We start from the raw sequence: 19,235 nt of genomic DNA, 5'->3' as shown, positions 1-19,235 counted from the left end.
TAGAGAGAGAGAGAGAGAGAGAGAGTGTGTGTGTGTGAGTGAGAGAGAGAGAGAGAGAGAGAGAGAGAGAGAGAGAGAGAGAGAGAGAGAGAGTGTGTGTGAGTGAGAGAGAGAGAGAGAGAGAGAGTGTGTGTGAGTGAGAGAGAGAGAGAGAGAGAGGAGTGTGTGTGAGTGAGAGAGAGAGAGAGAGAGAGAGTGTGTGTGTGAGAGAGAGAGAGAGAGAGAGAGAGAGTGTGTGTGTGTGTGAGTGAGAGAGAGAGAGAGAGAGAGAGAGAGTGTGTGTGTGAGTGAGAGAGAGAGAGAGAGATGAGAGAGAGAGAGAGAGAGAGAGAGAGAGAGAGAGAGTGTGTGTGAGTGAGAGAGAGAGAGAGAGAGAGAGTGTGTGTGTGTGAGAGAGAGAGAGAGAGAGAGAGTGTGTGTGTGTGAGTGAGAGAGAGAGAGAGAGAGAGAGAGAGAGAGTGTGTGTGTGAGTGAGAGAGAGAGAGAGAGAGAGAGAGAGAGAGAGGAGAGAGAGAGAGAGAGAGAGAGTGTGTGTGTGTGTGAGTGAGAGAGAGAGAGAGAGAGAGAGAGAGAGAGAGAGAGAGAGAGAGAGAGAGAGAGAGTGTGTGTGTGTGTGAGTGAGAGAGAGAGAGAGAGAGAGAGAGAGAGAGAGAGAGAGAGAGAGAGAGAGAGAGAGAGTGTGTGTGTGTGTGAGTGAGAGAGAGAGAGAGAGAGAGAGAGAGAGAGAGAGAGAGAGACTGGTGAATCCTGCCAGACTCACTTTTCCACTTTTCTCTGACCAAACTCCATCACACTTTCAGAAGCCCTGTCTCTCCCGAGGAGAACTCGCCCGGCGCTATCTAGAACAGGTAAGAACCTCTGAGAGCTTTGAGCTGGGTTTAGAGTGGGTACGGTGTCTCTGGTCTCCACCTTAAATAAAGCGGGATTCGCTACAGTCATTTAAGGTGGACTGGAACACTCGAATTGGAGCTGTGTGTGTTAGAGTGCGGTGTGCGCCGAGTCAGACCGCTGTAGTAGTGACCCTCCAGGGCCCGGTTCCTCCTTAGAACCCCTCGGACTCCTTTAGCTGGGTTTGTTGGTGTTTATTCTGGAGTCGTTTACAGGGTAAACAGTGGTAAACAGCTTCCTCCACAAGCCCAGACAACGCCCCCAGACGGGTCACCCGGTATGTTCGGACTTCCCGGAACCTATCTATAACCCGGCTGGCCCAGGGTCTACCCCTGTGGAACCCACTAAGGTGTTCTACCTGGAGTGAGGATCTAGGTCATGTGAATGTTCATGAGCTTCACTGACGCTGGCTGCTCGCCCTGTTAGTGTGTGTGTGTGTGAGTGTGTAACTGAATAGCTCTCTAACTCAAAGTAATGCAGAGTGTTTTTCAGTGAAGTGCAGGTTCTAGACCAGGGGTGGGCAATCTTATCCGCAAAGGGCCGGTGTGGCTGCTGGATTTAAGTCCATTCAGGCTCAAGTACACCTGATTTCACTCCTTTAATTAGTTGGCTTGAGTAAAACAAATGATCATGTGACCTCCTGGTTGGTTGGAACAAAAACCAGCAGCCACACCGGCCCTTTGCGGATAAGATTGCCCACCCGTTCTAGACTCAGGTTCCTCTCCAGTGGAGGTGAAGGGAACCTGTCTGTAGAGCAGTCTGTAGTTCAGTGGCCTTAAGCTGCCCCTGCTGTGGGCACCGTGTGAAAACCCTGTACAAATACATGAAGCAGCTGCACATGAGTCTAACGTCACCACACCCAATGCCAAGAGTCAACCAGAGGGGTGTCAAGACCCCCAGAGCTGGGCTTCTCTGCTCTCCCGCATGTCGGGGCGGTGGACAGGGACTCGTCTGGAATGACGCTGGACAGGTCCGGCTGGACGAGGACAACAGAGCAGAGGTGTTCACGGTCTCTTCTTGTTGTCTCACAGGCCGAGCGAGTGGAGCACTGAGTGCTCAGCCCCAGGAGAAAGAGGGATTATTACAGTAAACCGGGGGGTTGTTTGTCTGGGTTAGGACTGTGTGATACGAGGATGGGGCGCCCCCCTACAGGATCTGACCCTCCGATGATATCTCTACGGTATTGCAGTGTGGTCTGAGAGGGCTCGGGGGATTAGTTTGGGGTTGTGTGTGTTCTCTGTGCTTCATTAGACTGGGTCAGTTTCTCACGAGCTCTGACAGGGTAACGGGGGCGGGGTTGAGAGAGAGAGAGAGAGAGAGAGAGAGATAGAGAGGAGTGTTAGAGTGAAACTCAGTCATGACTGTCCAACAGCAGCTAAAAAACATAAAGCCCGCTCTTCTGTGAACATCTTTCTTCTCATCATCTCCACACTCTATCAGATTTTCAGCCTTTAATCCACTGCAGATGATGATGATTATTATTATTAATTATTATTATTATGTTGATGATGAATATATTCTGCCTCTGTTGCAAAACCAGGCTGTTGTTTTCTTTCTGAGTTCATTAACCACACGTGACTGACACTTACTTGAACAGTTTTGAAACTCCACACACACACACACACACACACACACACACAGAGAGAGAGAGGGGGAGAGAGGTTCCTAGAGGAACTCCATCACTCCAGAGAGGAAGTGCTTTTTCACATTAAAGTGTGGATCTGGAGTCCACCAACCCACACACTGTGAAACAAGTCCCCAGTCAGTTTTCTGTGCGCTGCCTGAGTCAGAAACACAGTATAAAACGAGCCGCTCTGATTCTGCTCCACTTCTGACGTCAAGTGCAGAGACTTTAGAATGGCCCCGCCCCTCGTCTGAGTCTGTCCAATCACAGCGCCGGACCCGTGTTTATGTGAGAGCGCAAAGACGGGGTTAAACTCAGCAAAACAGACACAACGAGCGCGGAGAAATAAGAGCACTGAGTAAAAACGGAGAAGAAAGAGAACAGAGTGAAAACGGCTAAAAACCAGAGCTTCTGCTCCTCGCTCCTCACTGCTGTGCGCTCGGGGTCGGGGTGAACAGCGAGCGGCTCATTATCATTTAAAGGAACAGGTGCTGAACAGGGCTGTTTACACAGGGGGGGAGACACTGCTTTTGACCAAAGCAGGTCACAGGTGTGGAACAGTCACATGGCAGCACTCTGTGGGGTGTGTTCCCGTCCTCTTTGAGTGCCCTCCACAGGAGAATGCTGCAGTGCTGACGTGTCTGGAGCACCTGAAGGGTTCTGAATACTCCTGAATCATGAGACTCTGCAAATACTCCTTCATCCCAGCCGCTCGGTGAAAGGTGATAAGAACGAGTGGCATTCGCTGAGAAAGGAAGAGAGAGACACACCTGCACACTCAGGAATCTTAACTCATTCATCAGCACTCAGGGGGCAGTCAGGCATTTCAACACCAGCACCACAAACACAACCGACTGGTTCCCTTAGTCTTAGATTAGTCTGAGGACAAGGCAGACGCAGAGGAGCTGAGATCTACAGCCTGCTACAGACGGTGGGAACTAAGGTAGGGCCACAGGGCCCACAGGGTTGGAGTGGACACCCCTGCTACTGCTGTTTGTTACTGAATTCCTACTTGTTTTAACTGACGTGACGTTTTACATTAAGACTGTTCTCGGGAGTTGTACAATGTTCACTAAATATAGCTCACCCTTCATGATGTTTCTGTGTGTGACAAACCAGACATAACCGTAAACCCTAGAATACATCACTGGATACTGGTAATGAGTATTGACTTTTACCAGTTTTCCACTGCATTTTCCTACGCTATTGGACTCTACTGGTCTGTACAGGACTCTACAGGACTCTACTGGTCTGTACAGGACTCTACAGGACTCTATTGGACTCTACAGGACTCCACTGGTCTCTCCTGGTCTCTCCTGGTCTCTCCTGGACTCTCCTGGACTCTCCTGGACTCTACAGGACTCTACAGGACTCTACTGGACTCTATTGGTCCCTACTGGACTCTACTGGACTCTACTGGTCTGTACAGGACTCTACAGGACTCTACAGGACTCTACAGGGACTCTACTGGACTCCACTGGCCTCTACTGGTCTGTACAGGACTCTACTGGACTCTATTGGACTGTACTGACTCTATTGGTCCCTACTGGACTCTACTGGTCTGTACAGGACTCCACTGGCCTCTACTGGTCTGTACTGGACTCTATTGGACTGTACTGGTCTCTACAGGTCTCTACTGGTCTGTACAGGACTCTACTGGTCTCCACTGGTCTCCACAGGACTGTACCTGACTCTACTGGGCCCTACTGGTCTCTGCAGGACTCTTTAGATTTATGCTGTGTTATTATTTATTATTATTTTAATTAGAATTACGGTTGTTTTTAAAATAAGCAATTTTTTACAGATTTTTTTGTTGCTTCTGAATGATTGATACTTGTAGTAAAAAGAAATGTAATGATCAAAACCATATAATTTAATATAATTAATATTAATATAACATTTTTGTCACAATACTGTGTTCTTGAAATAGTAAAAGTTTTATTCTGTGTTTCATTTGTATCGTCAAGAATATCGTTCTCGCACAAAATACACTGAAATATTGTGATATTATTATAATTGTGGTATATATCGCCCACCTTTAGTGCCGTCTCAAAACCCCATCTCTGACAGGAACAGCAGGCTTTGGAAACTAGCGCTCCTTAATGAGCTAGTCGTTCAGAGCACTGTTAGCGTGTAGCGTTTAGCATTGTTTGTTTGAAAGTGGATGTCCATAAATGTCTCATTTCCGGTTCTGAACATCAGCCAGATGAAAATACAACTTGCTGTAGTGTATATTTAGCATGCTAACATGCTAGAAACCCCTTTAGCTAATGAAACCCTGTTGTCTGGCCTGCGTTTGCAGGTTTAGCCTGTGATCCTTCTTCAGTCTTGTGTTTTTAATTGAATCGGGGCTGGTTTTGTCAGGAGATTATTCTTTAATGTGTTAAAACTCTTTGGGTTTTGGCTAAAAACAGCACTTTCCTTCAGCGGTACGTCAGATGTTTGTGTCAGAGCAGGATTTCTGTCGTAATTACACTCCTTATCTTACACATCTCACACGACACCTGTGTTAAATCCGCCTGAGCCACGCTCAGAATGCGGAGGACGGTGTTTGTTTACTTTACACTCTGATCTTCGCAGGGTTTTTGTGGTGTAAGGATCATGGTCCTGTGTTTGTTATTGTACTCTGTCACTGTACATTCACACACTTCCAGGGCCTGAGGGGTGGATGTATTTTGTGTTTAAAAAAGACATTTTCGTCATAATTTCAACCTAAAGTCTAACTTTCTAAGTGCTGTTTTGTGCACAGTTTAATAAGAATAACCTTTCAGTGTAAATTTACTGAGTTCTGAATTTTAATTTTCTAATTAGGATTATCTTGAAATTCTACTTAACTTTCTGTAGACTGTGTGTGTGTGTGTGTCTCTGATTGTGGAGTCTGTAATACACACACACACACACACACACACACACACACAAACAGCATTCTCCACTGGTCACTCTGTAGTTCTACACTTACAGACTGTACTCCATCTGTGGCTCTGCATACTTTACTCACCCCCCTCTCCCCCTGTTCCTCAGGACCCCCACAGAGCAGGTGTGATGTGGTGGTGGATCATTCTCAGCGCTGCAGTGACACTGACGTGGTGGTGGTGTGTTAGTGTGTGTTGTGCTGGTGTAGAGTGGATCAGACACAGCAGTGCTGCTGGAGTTTTTAACCCCTGTGTCCACTCAGTGAGTCTCAGCAGGGACCCTGAGGGGTTTAAAAACTCCAGCAGCACTGCTGTGTCTGATCCACTCACTGATCCACCACTCAAATCAGACCCAGTCTTGTGGGGGTCCTGAGCACTGAAGAACAGCTGGGCGTGTGTGTGTGTGTGTGTGTGTGTGTGTGTGTGTGTGTGTGTGTGTGTGTGTGTGTGTGTGTGTGTGTGTGTGTGTGTGTGAGAGAGAGAGTCATTCCTGCAGGACCAGACAGGCAGCATTCTGAGCTCTGGGTGCAGCCCTGACTCTGTGGTGTGTGTTTATTTAGGAATTGGGTTGTTTGTTCTTGGAGACAATCCCCCAGTCGGACCAGACCGGACCCACCCACTCCCAGAAACCCACCCACTCACAGTACACCTGCCCTCAAGTGCAGTTACGGATTTAGCACACACACTTTCCTTCTAGTACACTTTACACTTTTGTGGTTGGAGTGGGCCAGGACCAATCTTACTATCTTTAATAGAACCGGACCTGCCCTGAGACAGAGTGCTGGTTCTGATCCACTTGATCCGGGTTCTGTAGAGCTGAGGAGTGCTGATAAGTTCTGTAGACGTGTGTAAGAATTGGGTCTGGTTCTGTTCCTCTAGGATGGCTGATATGGGTTCTGAGCTGATTTGTGTCCCTGTTTAAGACTGAAATATGGTTCTGTTCCTCTAGGCCCGGTTCTGCGGTGCTCAGGATGGGTGATACGGTTTCTGAGGTGTTCTCAGAGCAGGAGCTGACCTGCTCTATCTGTCTGGACCTGTTTAGCGAGCCCGTGTCCACTCCCTGCGGACACAACTTCTGCCAGGCGTGTATCGGCGGGTACTGGGCGTCCAGCTCGGTGTACAGCTGTCCGCTCTGTAAACGAGCCTTCGAGGAGAGACCCGAGCTCAGCATCAACCGGGTCTTCGCTCACATCACACAGAAATACAGAGAAGTGCATTACGGCGCTCCGCCGGCCGTCAGACCCAGACAGAGCCCCCTCAACAGAGTCACTCTAAGGTTGTTCACTTTGTCCTCCTCAGTGTCATTCTGTTGCAGTGATTAATGTCACTGACGGAGCAGAAATCTAATCTAATCTAATCTAATCCGGATCAGTGAGGAGGCGCGGTGTATTGTGTACTAAAATCCAGTCTAATCTAATATAATCTAGAACAGAGAGGTGGCTCTGTGTGATATTGTCCAGTCTATTCTAATCTAATCCCAGAACATGTACACTAATCTAATCTACTGTAGTCTAATCTAATTTTATGTGATGTGTTTTCGTAATCCACTTTAATACTTTCTATTCTAACCTTCTATAGTCTACTTTAACACGCTCTATCCTTGTCTTGTCTGATCTTCTCTATCTAATCTAATCTATATGTGGAACAGACAGGTGGTTCTGAGTAGTGTGTATTCTAATCTCAACTAATTTACTGTAATCTGATCTGTAGAACAGAGGTGATCCTGTATCATGTGTACTGAAATCTACTGTAATCTAATCAAATCTGTTGAACAGGGAGGTGGTCCTGTGTGACATATGCACAGGCAGGAAGCAGGTGGCAGTGAGTTCCTGTCTGACCTGCACTGCGTCCTACTGCGAGGCCCATGTTCTGCCTCACCAGCAGGTGGCGTTCTACGCCTCCCACCGTCTCCTGGACCCCCTCGAGGCTCTGAAAGGGAGAACCTGCCCAGAACACAACAGACTGCTGGAGGTCTACTGCAGAACTGACCAGCGCTGCATCTGTGCCATCTGCGTCCTCGAGGAACACCGAACACACAACACCGTCTCTGTACAGACCGAACGGGTGGTCAAACAGGTCAGAACACACAACACCGTCTCTGTACAGACCGAACGGGTGGTCAAACAGGTCAGAACACACAACACCGTCTCTGTACAGACCGAACGGGTGGTCAAACGGGTCAGAACACACAACACCGTCTCTGTACAGACCGAACGGGTGGTCAAACAGGTCAGAACACACAACACCGTCTCTGTACAGACCGAACGGGTGGTCAAACAGGTCAGAACACACAACACCGTCTCTGTACAGACCGAACGGGTGGTCAAACAGTTCAGAGCACACAACACCGTCTCTGTACAGACCGAACGGGTGGTCAAACGGGTCAGAACACACAATACCGTCTCTGTACAGACCGAACGGGTGGTCAAACAGGTCAGAACACATAACACCGTCTCTGTACAGACAGAACGGCTGGTCAAACAGTTCAGAGCACACAACACCGTAGTCAAACGGGTCAGAGCACACAGAGAAAATGGGCCACAACACACAATAAACACCAATACAATGTTTAACTGCCTTTTAACCTTCTTCTCTCTCCTACAGAAGCTTCTGGGTAAAACGGAGCTGGACATTCAGACGTCCATCAATAGGAGGACGCTGCGTCTGACTGAACTTAAACGCAGACTCCAGACTCTCAGAGTAAGAACTACACCACAGCGGGCAGTAATCAATAATCCACGTGACTGTGGGTTTGTAGAGACCTCTAGGCTAAAGGCTGCAGGAGGAGATTAAAGGAAGGGTTCATTGGATCTGATTTTTGACTCAATCCTTCACACTCACATACTCACTCACATTAGAACTGCACCAATAGGGGGTGCTGTTCAGTGCAGTGTGTCCCTGTTTTAAATATTTATGATATTTATTTAATATTACTTTCCTTGAGACCAGTGTCGCTGCCAGGAATACACTTCTTAATTAATCAGCTGTAAAGACTCACAGAGCGAGAGGAGGATTGATCCAGGTTTATTACAGACACAGAAGAACTTTAATTACACTATCACACACATTTCAGATATCAGTCAAAGGGCACATAAACACACCAGTCCCCTACAAAAGAGGTTACAGTGTACTATTATGTTATTAGTTACACACAAAATATTTTATGTTTTTGTGTCATTATTATTCAAACACTCTCATAAATCGTGTAACCCGGAGTGGCCAAACCAACGGCTCTTTCCCTGTTTCTGATTTATACACAGAAAATAAAACAGGAAAATGCTCCTGGATCTGGGCTGTGGTTAGGGCGACTCCACTGTGTTCACTTTTACCTGCTCCCCATTCTCCCCCTCCTCCTTCTGTTCCCACTGTACCCCGTTCTCCCCCTGCCCCCTCTGCTCCCTGTTCTCCCTCTGTTCCCTTGGTTGCCTCTGTTCTGTTTCTCAGCAGGAGACAGGACGCCTCTAGAATCACTTTATTGACGGTAAAAAGATGCCTGCGCGGTGTCTGCCACTGTGTCTCAGGGTTGTGGGGAAGAACGAGAGTTTAACTTCAGGAGCATGAGGAGAATGTGGTTTAAAACGTCGAGAGTCGACTCTGTTTCTGTTTTAAACCCCTCTCTCGTCCTCACCGTCCTGCGACAGGGGGCAGAGGTTACTCTGAAATACCCAGAGTTACTTTAAGAGTCTGGTTCTGAAGCCGTGGTCCCTCTGCAGCGCCTCTGTTCACAGCGAGAGCGGAGCATACAGCCGCAGTGAACTGACTCGGTGAAGACGAGTCGACTCACAAAGATTAGATTCAACTACCAATGATTCATAGAGTCAAATCTTTTGGAGTCGACTTTGTGTAAACACAGAGCTCGTGGCCCCTGGTGGTAATGTGTTGTTTTTTCTGCTTTTTTGTGTCTGATACTTTGGCTGCCTCAGATTTAACCCACACTCACACGGACTTTAGGACACAGTACTGTCCCCAAGAACAGAACAAACCCATCACAGTCTTCTGCAGCTTCTTCCTGATGGAGCTCAGAACCAACGCAGCGCCCAATAAACTCTTCACTCATCATTAACTCACAGCTTCATTTAATCACATAGTGAGCAGACGCAGCCAGGAATCCGTCTCAGTCACAAGCACATTATCCAGACTAAAAGAATCAATCTGACCTGCTGTTGTCACAGTTGTGTTTTTAAGGAATTGTTTTCTGGAGAGTGCCTGTGGGTTTCACAGCGATGATAATATCGTTGTCGTTTAGAACTACGCCCATGCCGAGCTGTCGGAGGTGGAGCAGGTCCTGGCGGATGTCACTCACTCCGTGGAGCGAATCCGCAACGAGCTGGTGGGCGGAATCGAGGACAAGAGGGATAGTGTGATTGGCCAAGGAGACAGGGTCGCTTCCCAGGTGGAGGAGGAGCTTCGGCAGCTGCAGGAGCACAGGGCTCGACTGGAGGCTCAGGCAACTTCGGAAGATCACATCACCTTCCTCCAGGTACACAGGCCTTTAAAGAGGTAGTAGCAGTAGGGCTGGGCAATAATTCAGTGCCAGTATATATCACAATATAAAATGTTTCAATAACAATGATACACATTATTTACAGCATCTGTCACTGACTGACGGCAGATATTCTGTGGCTTTTATATTGTTTATATCCGTATCAGTATTATACCGGTATCAGGAATATACCGGTATCAGGGTTATATCTGTATCAGGATTATACCGGTATCAGGATTAATCCGGTATCAGGGTTATATCTGTATCAGGATTATACCGATTTCAGGGTTATACCAGTATCTGGGTTATACCGGTGTCTGGGGTTATACCAGTATCGGGGTTATACCGGTATCTGGGGTTATACCAGTATCTGGGGTTATACCGGTATCTGGGGTTATACCGGTATCTGGGGTTATACCGGTATCTGGGGTTATACCAGTATCTGGGGTTATACCGGTATCCGGGATTATACCAGTATCTGGGGTTATACCGGTATTGGGGTTATACCGGTATTGGGGTTATACCAGTATCTGGGGTTATACCGGTATTGGGGTTATACCGGTATTGGGGTTATACCAGTATCGGGATTATACCGGTATCTGGGGTTATACCGGTATCGGGGTTATACCGGTATCGGGGTTATATCGGTATCTTTGAGAAATACATGGTGATATAAAATTTGACCGTATCGTCCAGCTCTATCTATTAGTGATAGCAGAAAAACCAACACTCATGTCAGGCATAGTAAAACGTGTGGGCTAGAATGTGTATAAAGCCCATCAGGACTGATGTGAGGAACAGTGGAACTGTGTTCTCTGGAGTGATGGGGTTCCTCTGGTGTGTGGAACAGTGGAACTGTGTTCTCTGGAGTGATGGAGTTCCTCTGGTGTGTGGAACTGGGTTCTCTGGGGTGATGGAGTTCCTCTGGTGTGTGGAACAGTGGAACCGTGTTCCCTGGAGTGATGGGGTTCCTCTGGTGTTTGGAACAGTGGAACTGTGTTCTCTGGTGTGTGGAACATTGGAACTGTGTTCTCTTGAGCGATGGAGTTCCTCTGGTGTGTGGAACAGTGGAACTGTGTTCTCTGGAGCGATGGGGTTCCTCTGGTGTGTTGAACTGTGTTCTCTGGAGTGATGGGGTTCCTCTGGAGTGTGGAACAGTGGAACTGTGTTCTCTGGAGTGATGGGGTTCCTCTGGTGTGTGGAACTGTGTTCTCTGGAGTGATGGAGTTCCTCTGGTGTGTGGAACAGTGGAACTGTGTTCTCTGGAGTGATGGGGTTCCTCTGGTGTGTGGAACTGTGTTCTCTGGAGTGATGGAGTTCCTCTGGCGTGTGGAACAGTGGAACTGTGTTCTCTGGAGTGATGGAGTTCCTCCGGCGTGTGGAACAGTGGAACTGTGTTCTCTGGAGTGATGGGGTTCCTCTGGTGTGTTGAACTGTGTTCTCTGGAGTGATGGGGTTCCTCTGGAGTGTGGAACAGTGGAACTGTGTTCTCTGGAGTGATGGGGTTCCTCTGGTGTGTGGAACTGTGTTCTCTGGAGTGATGGAGTTCCTCTGGTGTGTGGAACAGTGGAACTGTGTTCTCTGGAGTGATGGGGTTCCTCTGGTGTGTGGAACTGTGTTCTCTGGAGTGATGGAGTTCCTCTGGCGTGTGGAACAGTGGAACTGTGTTCTCTGGAGTGATGGAGTTCCTCCGGCGTGTGGAACAGTGGAACTGTGTTCTCTGGAGTGATGGAGTTCCTCTGGCGTCTGGAACTGTGTTCTCTGGAGCGATGGGGTTCCTCTGGTGTGTGGAACAGTGGAACTGTGTTCTCTGGAGTGATGGGGTTCCTCTGGTGTGTGGAACAGTGGAACTGTGTTCTCTGGAGTGATGGGGTTACTCTGGCGTGTGGAACTGTGTTCTCTGGAGCGATGGAGTTCCTCTGGTGTGTGGAACAGTGGAACTGTGTTCTCTGGAGTGATGGAGTTCCTCTGGTGTGTGGAACAGTGGAACTGTGTTCTCTGGAGTGATGGAGTTCCTCTGGCATGTGGAACAGTGGAACTGTGTTCTCTGGAGTGATGGGGTTACTCTGGCGTGTGGAACAGTGGAACTGTGTTCTCTGGAGTGATGGGGTTCCTCTGGCGTGAGGAACAGTGGAACTCTCTTCTCTGGAGTGATGGGGTTCCTCTGGCATGTGGAACAGTGGAACTGTGCTCTCTGGAGTGATGGGGTTCCTCTAGCGTGTGGAACTGTGTTCTCTGGAGCGATGGAGTTCCTCTGGTGTGTGGAACTGTGTTCTCTGGAGTGATGGGGTTCCTCTGGTGTGTGGAACAGTGGAACTGTGTTCTCTGGAGTGATGGGGTTCCTCTGGCGTGTGGAACAGTGGAACTGTGTTCTCTGGAGTGATGGTGTTCCTCTGGTGTGTGGAACAGTGGAACTGTGTTCTCTGGAGTGATGGGGTTCCTCTGGCGTGTGGAACAGTGGAACTGTGTTCTCTGGAGTGATGGTGTTCCTCTGGTGTGTGGAACAGTGGAACTGTGCTCTCTGGAGTGATGGGGTTCCTCTGGTGTGTGGAAGAGTGGAACTGTGTTCTCTGGAGCGATGGAGTTCCTCTGGTGTGTGGAACTGTGTTCTCTGGAGTGATGGGGTTCCTCTGGTGTGTGGAACAGTGGAACTGTGTTCTCTGGAGTGATGGGGTTCCTCTGGCGTGTGGAACAGTGGAACTGTGTTCTCTGGAGTGATGGTGTTCCTCTGGCGTGTGGAACAGTGGAACTGTGTTCTCTGGAGTGATGGTGTTCCTCTGGTGTGTGGAACAGTGGAACTGTGTTCTCTGGAGTGATGGGGTTCCTCTGGCGTGTGGAACAGTGGAACTGTGTTCTCTGGAGTGATGTAAAGGTTAATAAAATGTTGATGGAGAGATAGATGACCTTGAAGGCTTGCCTGTTTGTCTTGTTCTGTGCTCAGAGTTTTGATGAGGCCAGTATCCAGTACCAAGACATGGGCAGTGCTCAGGAGGAAGACCCGGACCTGGAGCTGCACTTCTCTCTGGGCGAGGTCAAAGCGGCTCTCGGAGACATTCGGGAACGGCTCGACGATATCCACATGGGGGAGGTGCATTACCGACACTCAGGTAAGAGTCCAGACTGGAGTTATCTTCTCACTCTTATTGCCCATTCCACCTTAAGTGCTCCATCAGTAACATTCTGAAGCCCAATAGGCCACAGTACAGCTGCTGCACAGTTTAAAGTCATGAATGGGAAGCCTTAGCGTTGTTGTACTTGTTAAAACTGTAAATGCAAAGTATAATAAAACTAAAGTATTTACTCAGTAGAAACAGCCTTTAGGGCTCTTACTCTTGGTCCTGCCAGTCTTTAGGGCTCTTACTGTCAGCCGTGCCTGTCATTTTGGATTTTGCTCACAGTTGTGCCTGTTTTTAAGGCTGTAACTCTGTAGTGCCAGTCTTTAGGGCTGTAACACTGTGTAGCAACAGTCTTTAGGGCTGTAACACCATGTAGCACCTGTCTTTAGGGCTGTAATACTGTGTAGTGTCAGTCTTTAGGGCTATAACTCTGTGCAGTGCCAGGCTTTAGGGCTGTAACTCTGTGTGTGGTGCCAGGCTTTAGGGCTGTAGCTCTGTGTGTGTGGTGCCAGGCTTTAGGGCTGTAACTCTGTGTGTGGTGCCAGGCTTTAGGGCTGTAGCTCTGTGTGTGTGGTGCCAGGCTTTAGGGCTGTAACTCTGTGTGTGTGGTGCCAGGCTTTAGGGCTGTAACTCTGTGTGTGGTGCCAGGCTTTAGGGCTGTAACTCTGTGTGTGTGGTGCCAGGCTTTAGGGCTGTAACTCTGTGTGTGTGGTGCCAGGCTTTAGGGCTGTAACTCTGTGTGTGTGGTGCCAGGCTTTAGGGCTGTAACTCTGTGTGTGGTGCTAGGCTTTAGGGTTGACACTGTTGATATTGCGAAGCCTTAGGGACCTGTTTGGCAGAAGCCCTATCACCATGACTCAGGAGTGATTTGCCCCAGTTCCTTCCCGCAGTGTGAGGTTCTTCTGCCTGAGAGGAACTCTGGAGGGTTGAAATGTTTGGGATGGTTCTGCCATGACATGTATTACCTTTTAAATGAGTAGCCTACGACAGGTGACTAAGGCATTTGAATTGTTAAAAGAATGGAACACACCTTTTAGAAACAAAAATGTGCTTTTACAATAAACATTTCTGCGGTCTCTATGTCCTCAGCACACACACCGTCACTCTGTAAATGAGGTCACACACACACACACACACACACACACAGGACGTACAGTATGTTAAAGCTGTGTAGGGAACATTCCAAACCTTATAAAGGGTGATGTATGTCACCACAGGCTCGTGTTAAAGAGAGAGACGCCTGTGTGGCTCTGTGTTAGAGAGAGGTTGCTTAGAAGAACTTTTATAGGAAATACAGCTTTTAAAATCAGTTCCAGTGGAGTCTGAAAGCAAAAGGTGTGTGTGTGTGTGTGTGTAAACAAATTGATTGTGTTTACAGTGTCCTCTCTCCCGGAGACGGAGAGTATGCTTAGTGTCCGTTCCGTGAGGAAGAAAGACTTTTCACTCAAAGGTAAATTACATCAAAATAAACACACACACAATAAACAGTGAACAGATCTAGAGCTCAGCGTGAGCGTGTGGTCAGGCACTTCACTCACATTCACTCACTCACTCACTCACTCCACATCCTTACACTTTCACTCACTCACTCACTCCACATCCTTACACTTTCACTCACCCACTCACTCCACATCCTTACACTTTCACTCACTCACTCACTCCACATCCTTACACTTTCACTCACTCACTCACTCCACATCCTTACACTTTCACTCACTCACTCACTCCACATCCTTACACTTTCACTCACTCACTCACTCCACATCCTTACACTTTCACTCACTCACTCACTCCACATCCTTACACTTTCACTCACTCACTCACTCCACATCCTTACACTTTCACTCACTCACTCACTCCACATCCTTACACTTTCACTCACTCACTCACTCCACATCCTTACACTTTCACTCACTCACTCACTCCACATCCTTACACTTTCACTCACTCACTCACTCCACATCCTTACACTTTCACTCACTCACTCACTCCACATCCTCACACTTTCACTCACACACTCACTCACTCATTCACTCACTCCACATCCTTACACTTTCACTCACTCACTCACTCCACATCCTCACACTTTCACTCACCCACTCACTCCACATCCTCACACTTTCACTCACACACTCACTCACTCACTCATTCACTCACTCCACATCCTCACACATTCATTCACTCACTCACTCCACATCCTTACACTTTCACTCATGAACTCACCAACACTGACACACTGGTGCACTGATATAAACACACCCTGCTCTTCTTCCATGATCCATTTAAAGACAAATTATACTGTGTTTTGTTTTATACAATTGACTCCACCCACAAACCCCACCCTAAACTCAGGGGGTGGAGCAACGCCTTCTGAGCCATTGAAGTAACACACTGTTTACACAATCACATCATTCTACTGTCTCCAACCAATCATCACACTCCGTTTACTCCACTGTTTATTTCCTCCACTCTTATCCACCAGTTTGGGCAGTAGGGGGCGCAGTGCACTCACTCACCACTAAAACGAATGCAGACATTGGCTCCTGAGCCTCTGAGCTTTGTAATTTCATTGGCTCACTACCAAAACATCTGGATTAACTGATATGTAAATGAGGTGGTGGTGGGTGGAGCTTGTATTCAGGTACTGAAATTCTATTCAAGGTACCGATTCGTCACCTTCATATTAAAGTTTGAATCAGATGATGAAGAGTTAATATTTTATCCAGCGTGGTCAGGTCTGCGCTCTTGAACTACAGCGTCATTAAACTTGAATTTGTTTTGTTCTGAAACCTCAGTAAACTAACTGACCTGTGTTTGTCCGTCCCGCAGATCTGCGCAAGATAAAATCAAGTAAGAGTTTATGTTGTTTATTTAATCTGGAGCCATCACTTGAGCCTGATTTCAGCCCCAGTTCCTCCGAGCTGCTCTGAAGTGTGTGTTACTTCTGTTTCTCTTTAGGTCTCAAAAAAGTGAAAGGCTACATGGGTGAGTTTCTTCTCTTTTCACTTCACCTACAGTCACTGATTACAGCAGACGCTCTGGCCTCGTTCACACCTGGTGTTAATGTGTGTGTCTCAGGTGATCTGATCACAGGTGATGATGATGTAATTGCTGTTGTTGTTGGTGTTTAGAGGACGTGACCCTGAACCCCGTGACCGCGTACCCCTTCCTCATCCTCTCAGACGACAGGAAGCAGTTGAAGCGAGGAGAGAAGCTGCAGTTCTACAGGGACAGTGCCCAGCGCTTCGATGTCTGGTCTTGTGTCTCCGCCAAGGAGGGCTACGAGTCCGGACGCCACTACTGGGAGGTCAGTGACACCGTGAAGGGTGTCTTTATCTTTGTCTGTCTGTCTCTGTCTGAGTCTCTCTCTCTCTGTCTCCCTGTCTCTGTCGCTCTGTCCCTGAGTGCCTCTATCTGTCTGTCTGAGTCTCTCTCTGTCGGTGTGTCTCCCTGTCTCTGAGCATTTCTGTCTCTCTGTCTGAGTCTCTCTCTGTATGTCTCCACGTCTCTGTGTGTCTCCCTGTCTGAGTGTCTCTGTCTCTGCAGGTGGATGTAGGGGACAATAAGGACTGGAAGCTGGGTGTGGTGAAGAACTCTGCTCAGAGGAAGGGTCTGTTCGACATGAGTCCGAGGAACGGTTATTACTCGCTGTGGTGGAGCAGTGGTCATCTCCGGGCCCTGACCACTCCGCCCCTGACCAAGGTGAAGGTGTCGAGCCGGCTCCGTCTGGTGGGCGTGTACCTGGACTGCGAGGAGGGTCAGGTGACCTTCTTCAATGCCAAAACAGGCTCAGAGATCTACAACTTCACCTCCCACGTCTCCTTCCCCGAGAGGATGTTCCCCCTGTTCGGAACCGCCGACAAAGATGTTCCCCTGGTTCTGGCCACCGCCGCCCCCCAGTTCACATCCTGACCACACCACGGTTCCCAATCACAGATTCCACAGCTCCACACCTACGCTCAGGCTTACGGCTCACAGAGCCAGATAACTCAAGCCCAGAGTCCGGTCTGTCCAATAGGAAGAGGGCAGAACTAGGACAGTCCTCGGGTTGTCCAGCTTTACTGAGACTCACAGGATGGTTTTAAATGAGAAGCACCTCACAGAACTGGCTCCTAACCCTCACTCACTCATTCTCTATCAAGGTTAGCCTCTAACTCTCCTTAAGGTGGCACCACTCACTCAGCCCTGTATAGGATCCACCAGGGGGCGCTCTGCAGTGCTTTGGAACAGGATGCAGTTTCAGCTAGTTTTGGGTTGAAATGGTGTAAAGTTTGTTTTTGTTTACGTGTTAAAGATCTTGTGTTGAGAGGGCTGTAAACACACTCGCGTTCTCGCGTCTCCTGGATTCTCCCCGAATCAGAACTCCGTCCACTTCTGGTACCGGTTCAGACCTGTGATTTTGGTGAAGGGCTGAGGGATTGATACACATTATTGTTATTAATATTTACTGATATTATTGTTATTGTTGTTAATGCTCACTGTACTAACGTCACTGGAGCTGAGAGAATATCGTCTGCAGGAGATGGTTTTAATTTATTGTTGCTGGTGACTGCAGGAGTGTGTAATGTGTTAGTGATCTGTAAATAAACTTTAATTAAACCCACTGTCCACTCTGTGTCCTCCCCGTCTCCTGACCACAGTCCCTCAGAAGGACACAGGCTTTTATCATTTTACATTTAAAGACTTTCACTTGTCGGATCTTAGTGGGCGGGGCTAAATCTGGCTCACCACAGAACCAATCAGAGTCAGCAGTACAGTCCAGAAACACTTTGGTAGATGGACTGGCAACAAGTGTCCTAATGTGTGAGTGTGTGTCGCCCTGTGAAGGACCCCTCCAGGGTGTGTTCCCGCCGTGTGCCCAGTGATTCTGGGTAGACACCGGACCCACCGCCACCCTGAACTGGATAAGGGTTACAGACAATGAATGAATGAAAAATAAGATATCTAGATTATAGGAACACAGTTCCACTGTTCCTCAGCCCAGTGCTGGGGGCTTTACACCCCTCTGGCCCACAGCTGGTGTGGGGCTTGATGGGTTTAGTCCTGTTTGTTGTGTACAGTGTCAGTGATGAGTGCGGTTCTTATAAAGAATCTATGGAGTAATTTAACTGTCTGTTAATACACAATGGAAAACGGCTCATGTGCAGCAGCTTCATAAAGGAGAGAGTTCTTTATTCTCTAAAGCGACCCACATTGTATGAACACTAGTGACGGGCGGATGAAGCCTCTCTGAAGCCTGAGGAGCTTCTTCCTGATTGTGGAAAACACTTGATCCACTGGAGCTTAAATACAGAGGATGGTAAGGTATCTCTTCTATTACTTCTTGACCTTAGTGCTGCCTTTGACACCATTGACCATAAGATTCTTATAGACAGACTCTCAAACTGGGTTGGACTCTCAGGAACAGTCCTGAAGTGGTTCGTTTCTTACCTGGAAGGCTGGAAAATAATATTTCAGAGAACACGCCAGTAACCTGTGGTGTCCCCCAGGGCTCTATTCTCGGTCCACATTTATTTAATTTATAAACGCTTTCTCTTGGCCAGATTCTACAGGACTATGGGCTGTTCCTATCACAGCTGTGCAGATGATACTCAGATTTACATAGTCCTCTCCCCAAACGACTCTGGTCCAGTGATTCATTAAGCAAGTGCCTTAAACTCATCACTAACTGGATGGGACACAACTTTCTGCAGCTGAATAAAGATAAAACTGAGATTATTCTCTTTGTGAACAGCACTGAGACACAGATTGGCTGCGTATCTGGACTCGAGAGCCCTCAGATCTAAAGAACTGGCTCACAACCTTGGTGTATTAATGGACTCAGATCAGTTTTAGTCTCATATTAAAGCGGTTACTAAATCAGCATTTTACCATCTTAAGAACATCAGTAGATCAGAGATTTTCTGACTAAACCAGACCTGGAGAAACTTATCCATGATTTTATTTCTAGCATTGATTACTGTAATGGTCTCTTAACTGGACTTCCACAAAAGACCATTAAACATCTTCAGCTGATTCAAAATGCAGCCCCAGAGTCTCCCTCGGAGCAAAAGAAGAGATCACCCCCCCCCCCCCTTCATCCTCAAATCCTTACACTGGAGACCAGTCTGTTACAGAATAGACTTTAAGGTGTTATTACTGCTCTATAAATGTCTTAATGGGGTAGGACCAGTGTATTTATCAGATCTGCTACAGAGATATGAGCCGAGCAC

At 47.9% G+C, this 19,235-nt stretch overlaps 1 protein-coding gene across 1 annotated transcript; it reads left to right on the top strand.

Moving 5' to 3' along the window:
- The first annotated feature begins 711 nt into the window (after positions 1–711).
- On the top strand, positions 712–17,647 carry LOC136699066 (E3 ubiquitin-protein ligase TRIM39). The gene is made up of 11 exons (XM_066673508.1): positions 712–848; positions 6,374–6,700; positions 7,200–7,500; positions 8,029–8,124; positions 9,671–9,904; positions 12,849–13,014; positions 14,402–14,473; positions 15,853–15,873; positions 15,982–16,008; positions 16,155–16,330; positions 16,570–17,647. The coding sequence occupies exons 2-11, from the start codon at positions 6,396–6,398 to the stop codon at positions 16,933–16,935; spliced, it is 1,764 nt and encodes a 587-aa protein (XP_066529605.1). The 5' UTR covers positions 712–848; positions 6,374–6,395; the 3' UTR covers positions 16,936–17,647.
- The last annotated feature ends 1,588 nt before the right edge of the window (positions 17,648–19,235 follow it).

The sequence above is a fragment of the Hoplias malabaricus genome, chromosome 6, assembly GCF_029633855.1.
Source record: "Hoplias malabaricus isolate fHopMal1 chromosome 6, fHopMal1.hap1, whole genome shotgun sequence".
NCBI classification, from domain to species: Eukaryota; Metazoa; Chordata; class Actinopteri; order Characiformes; family Erythrinidae; genus Hoplias; species Hoplias malabaricus.
This window is presented reverse-complemented; position numbering and strand designations above follow the sequence as displayed.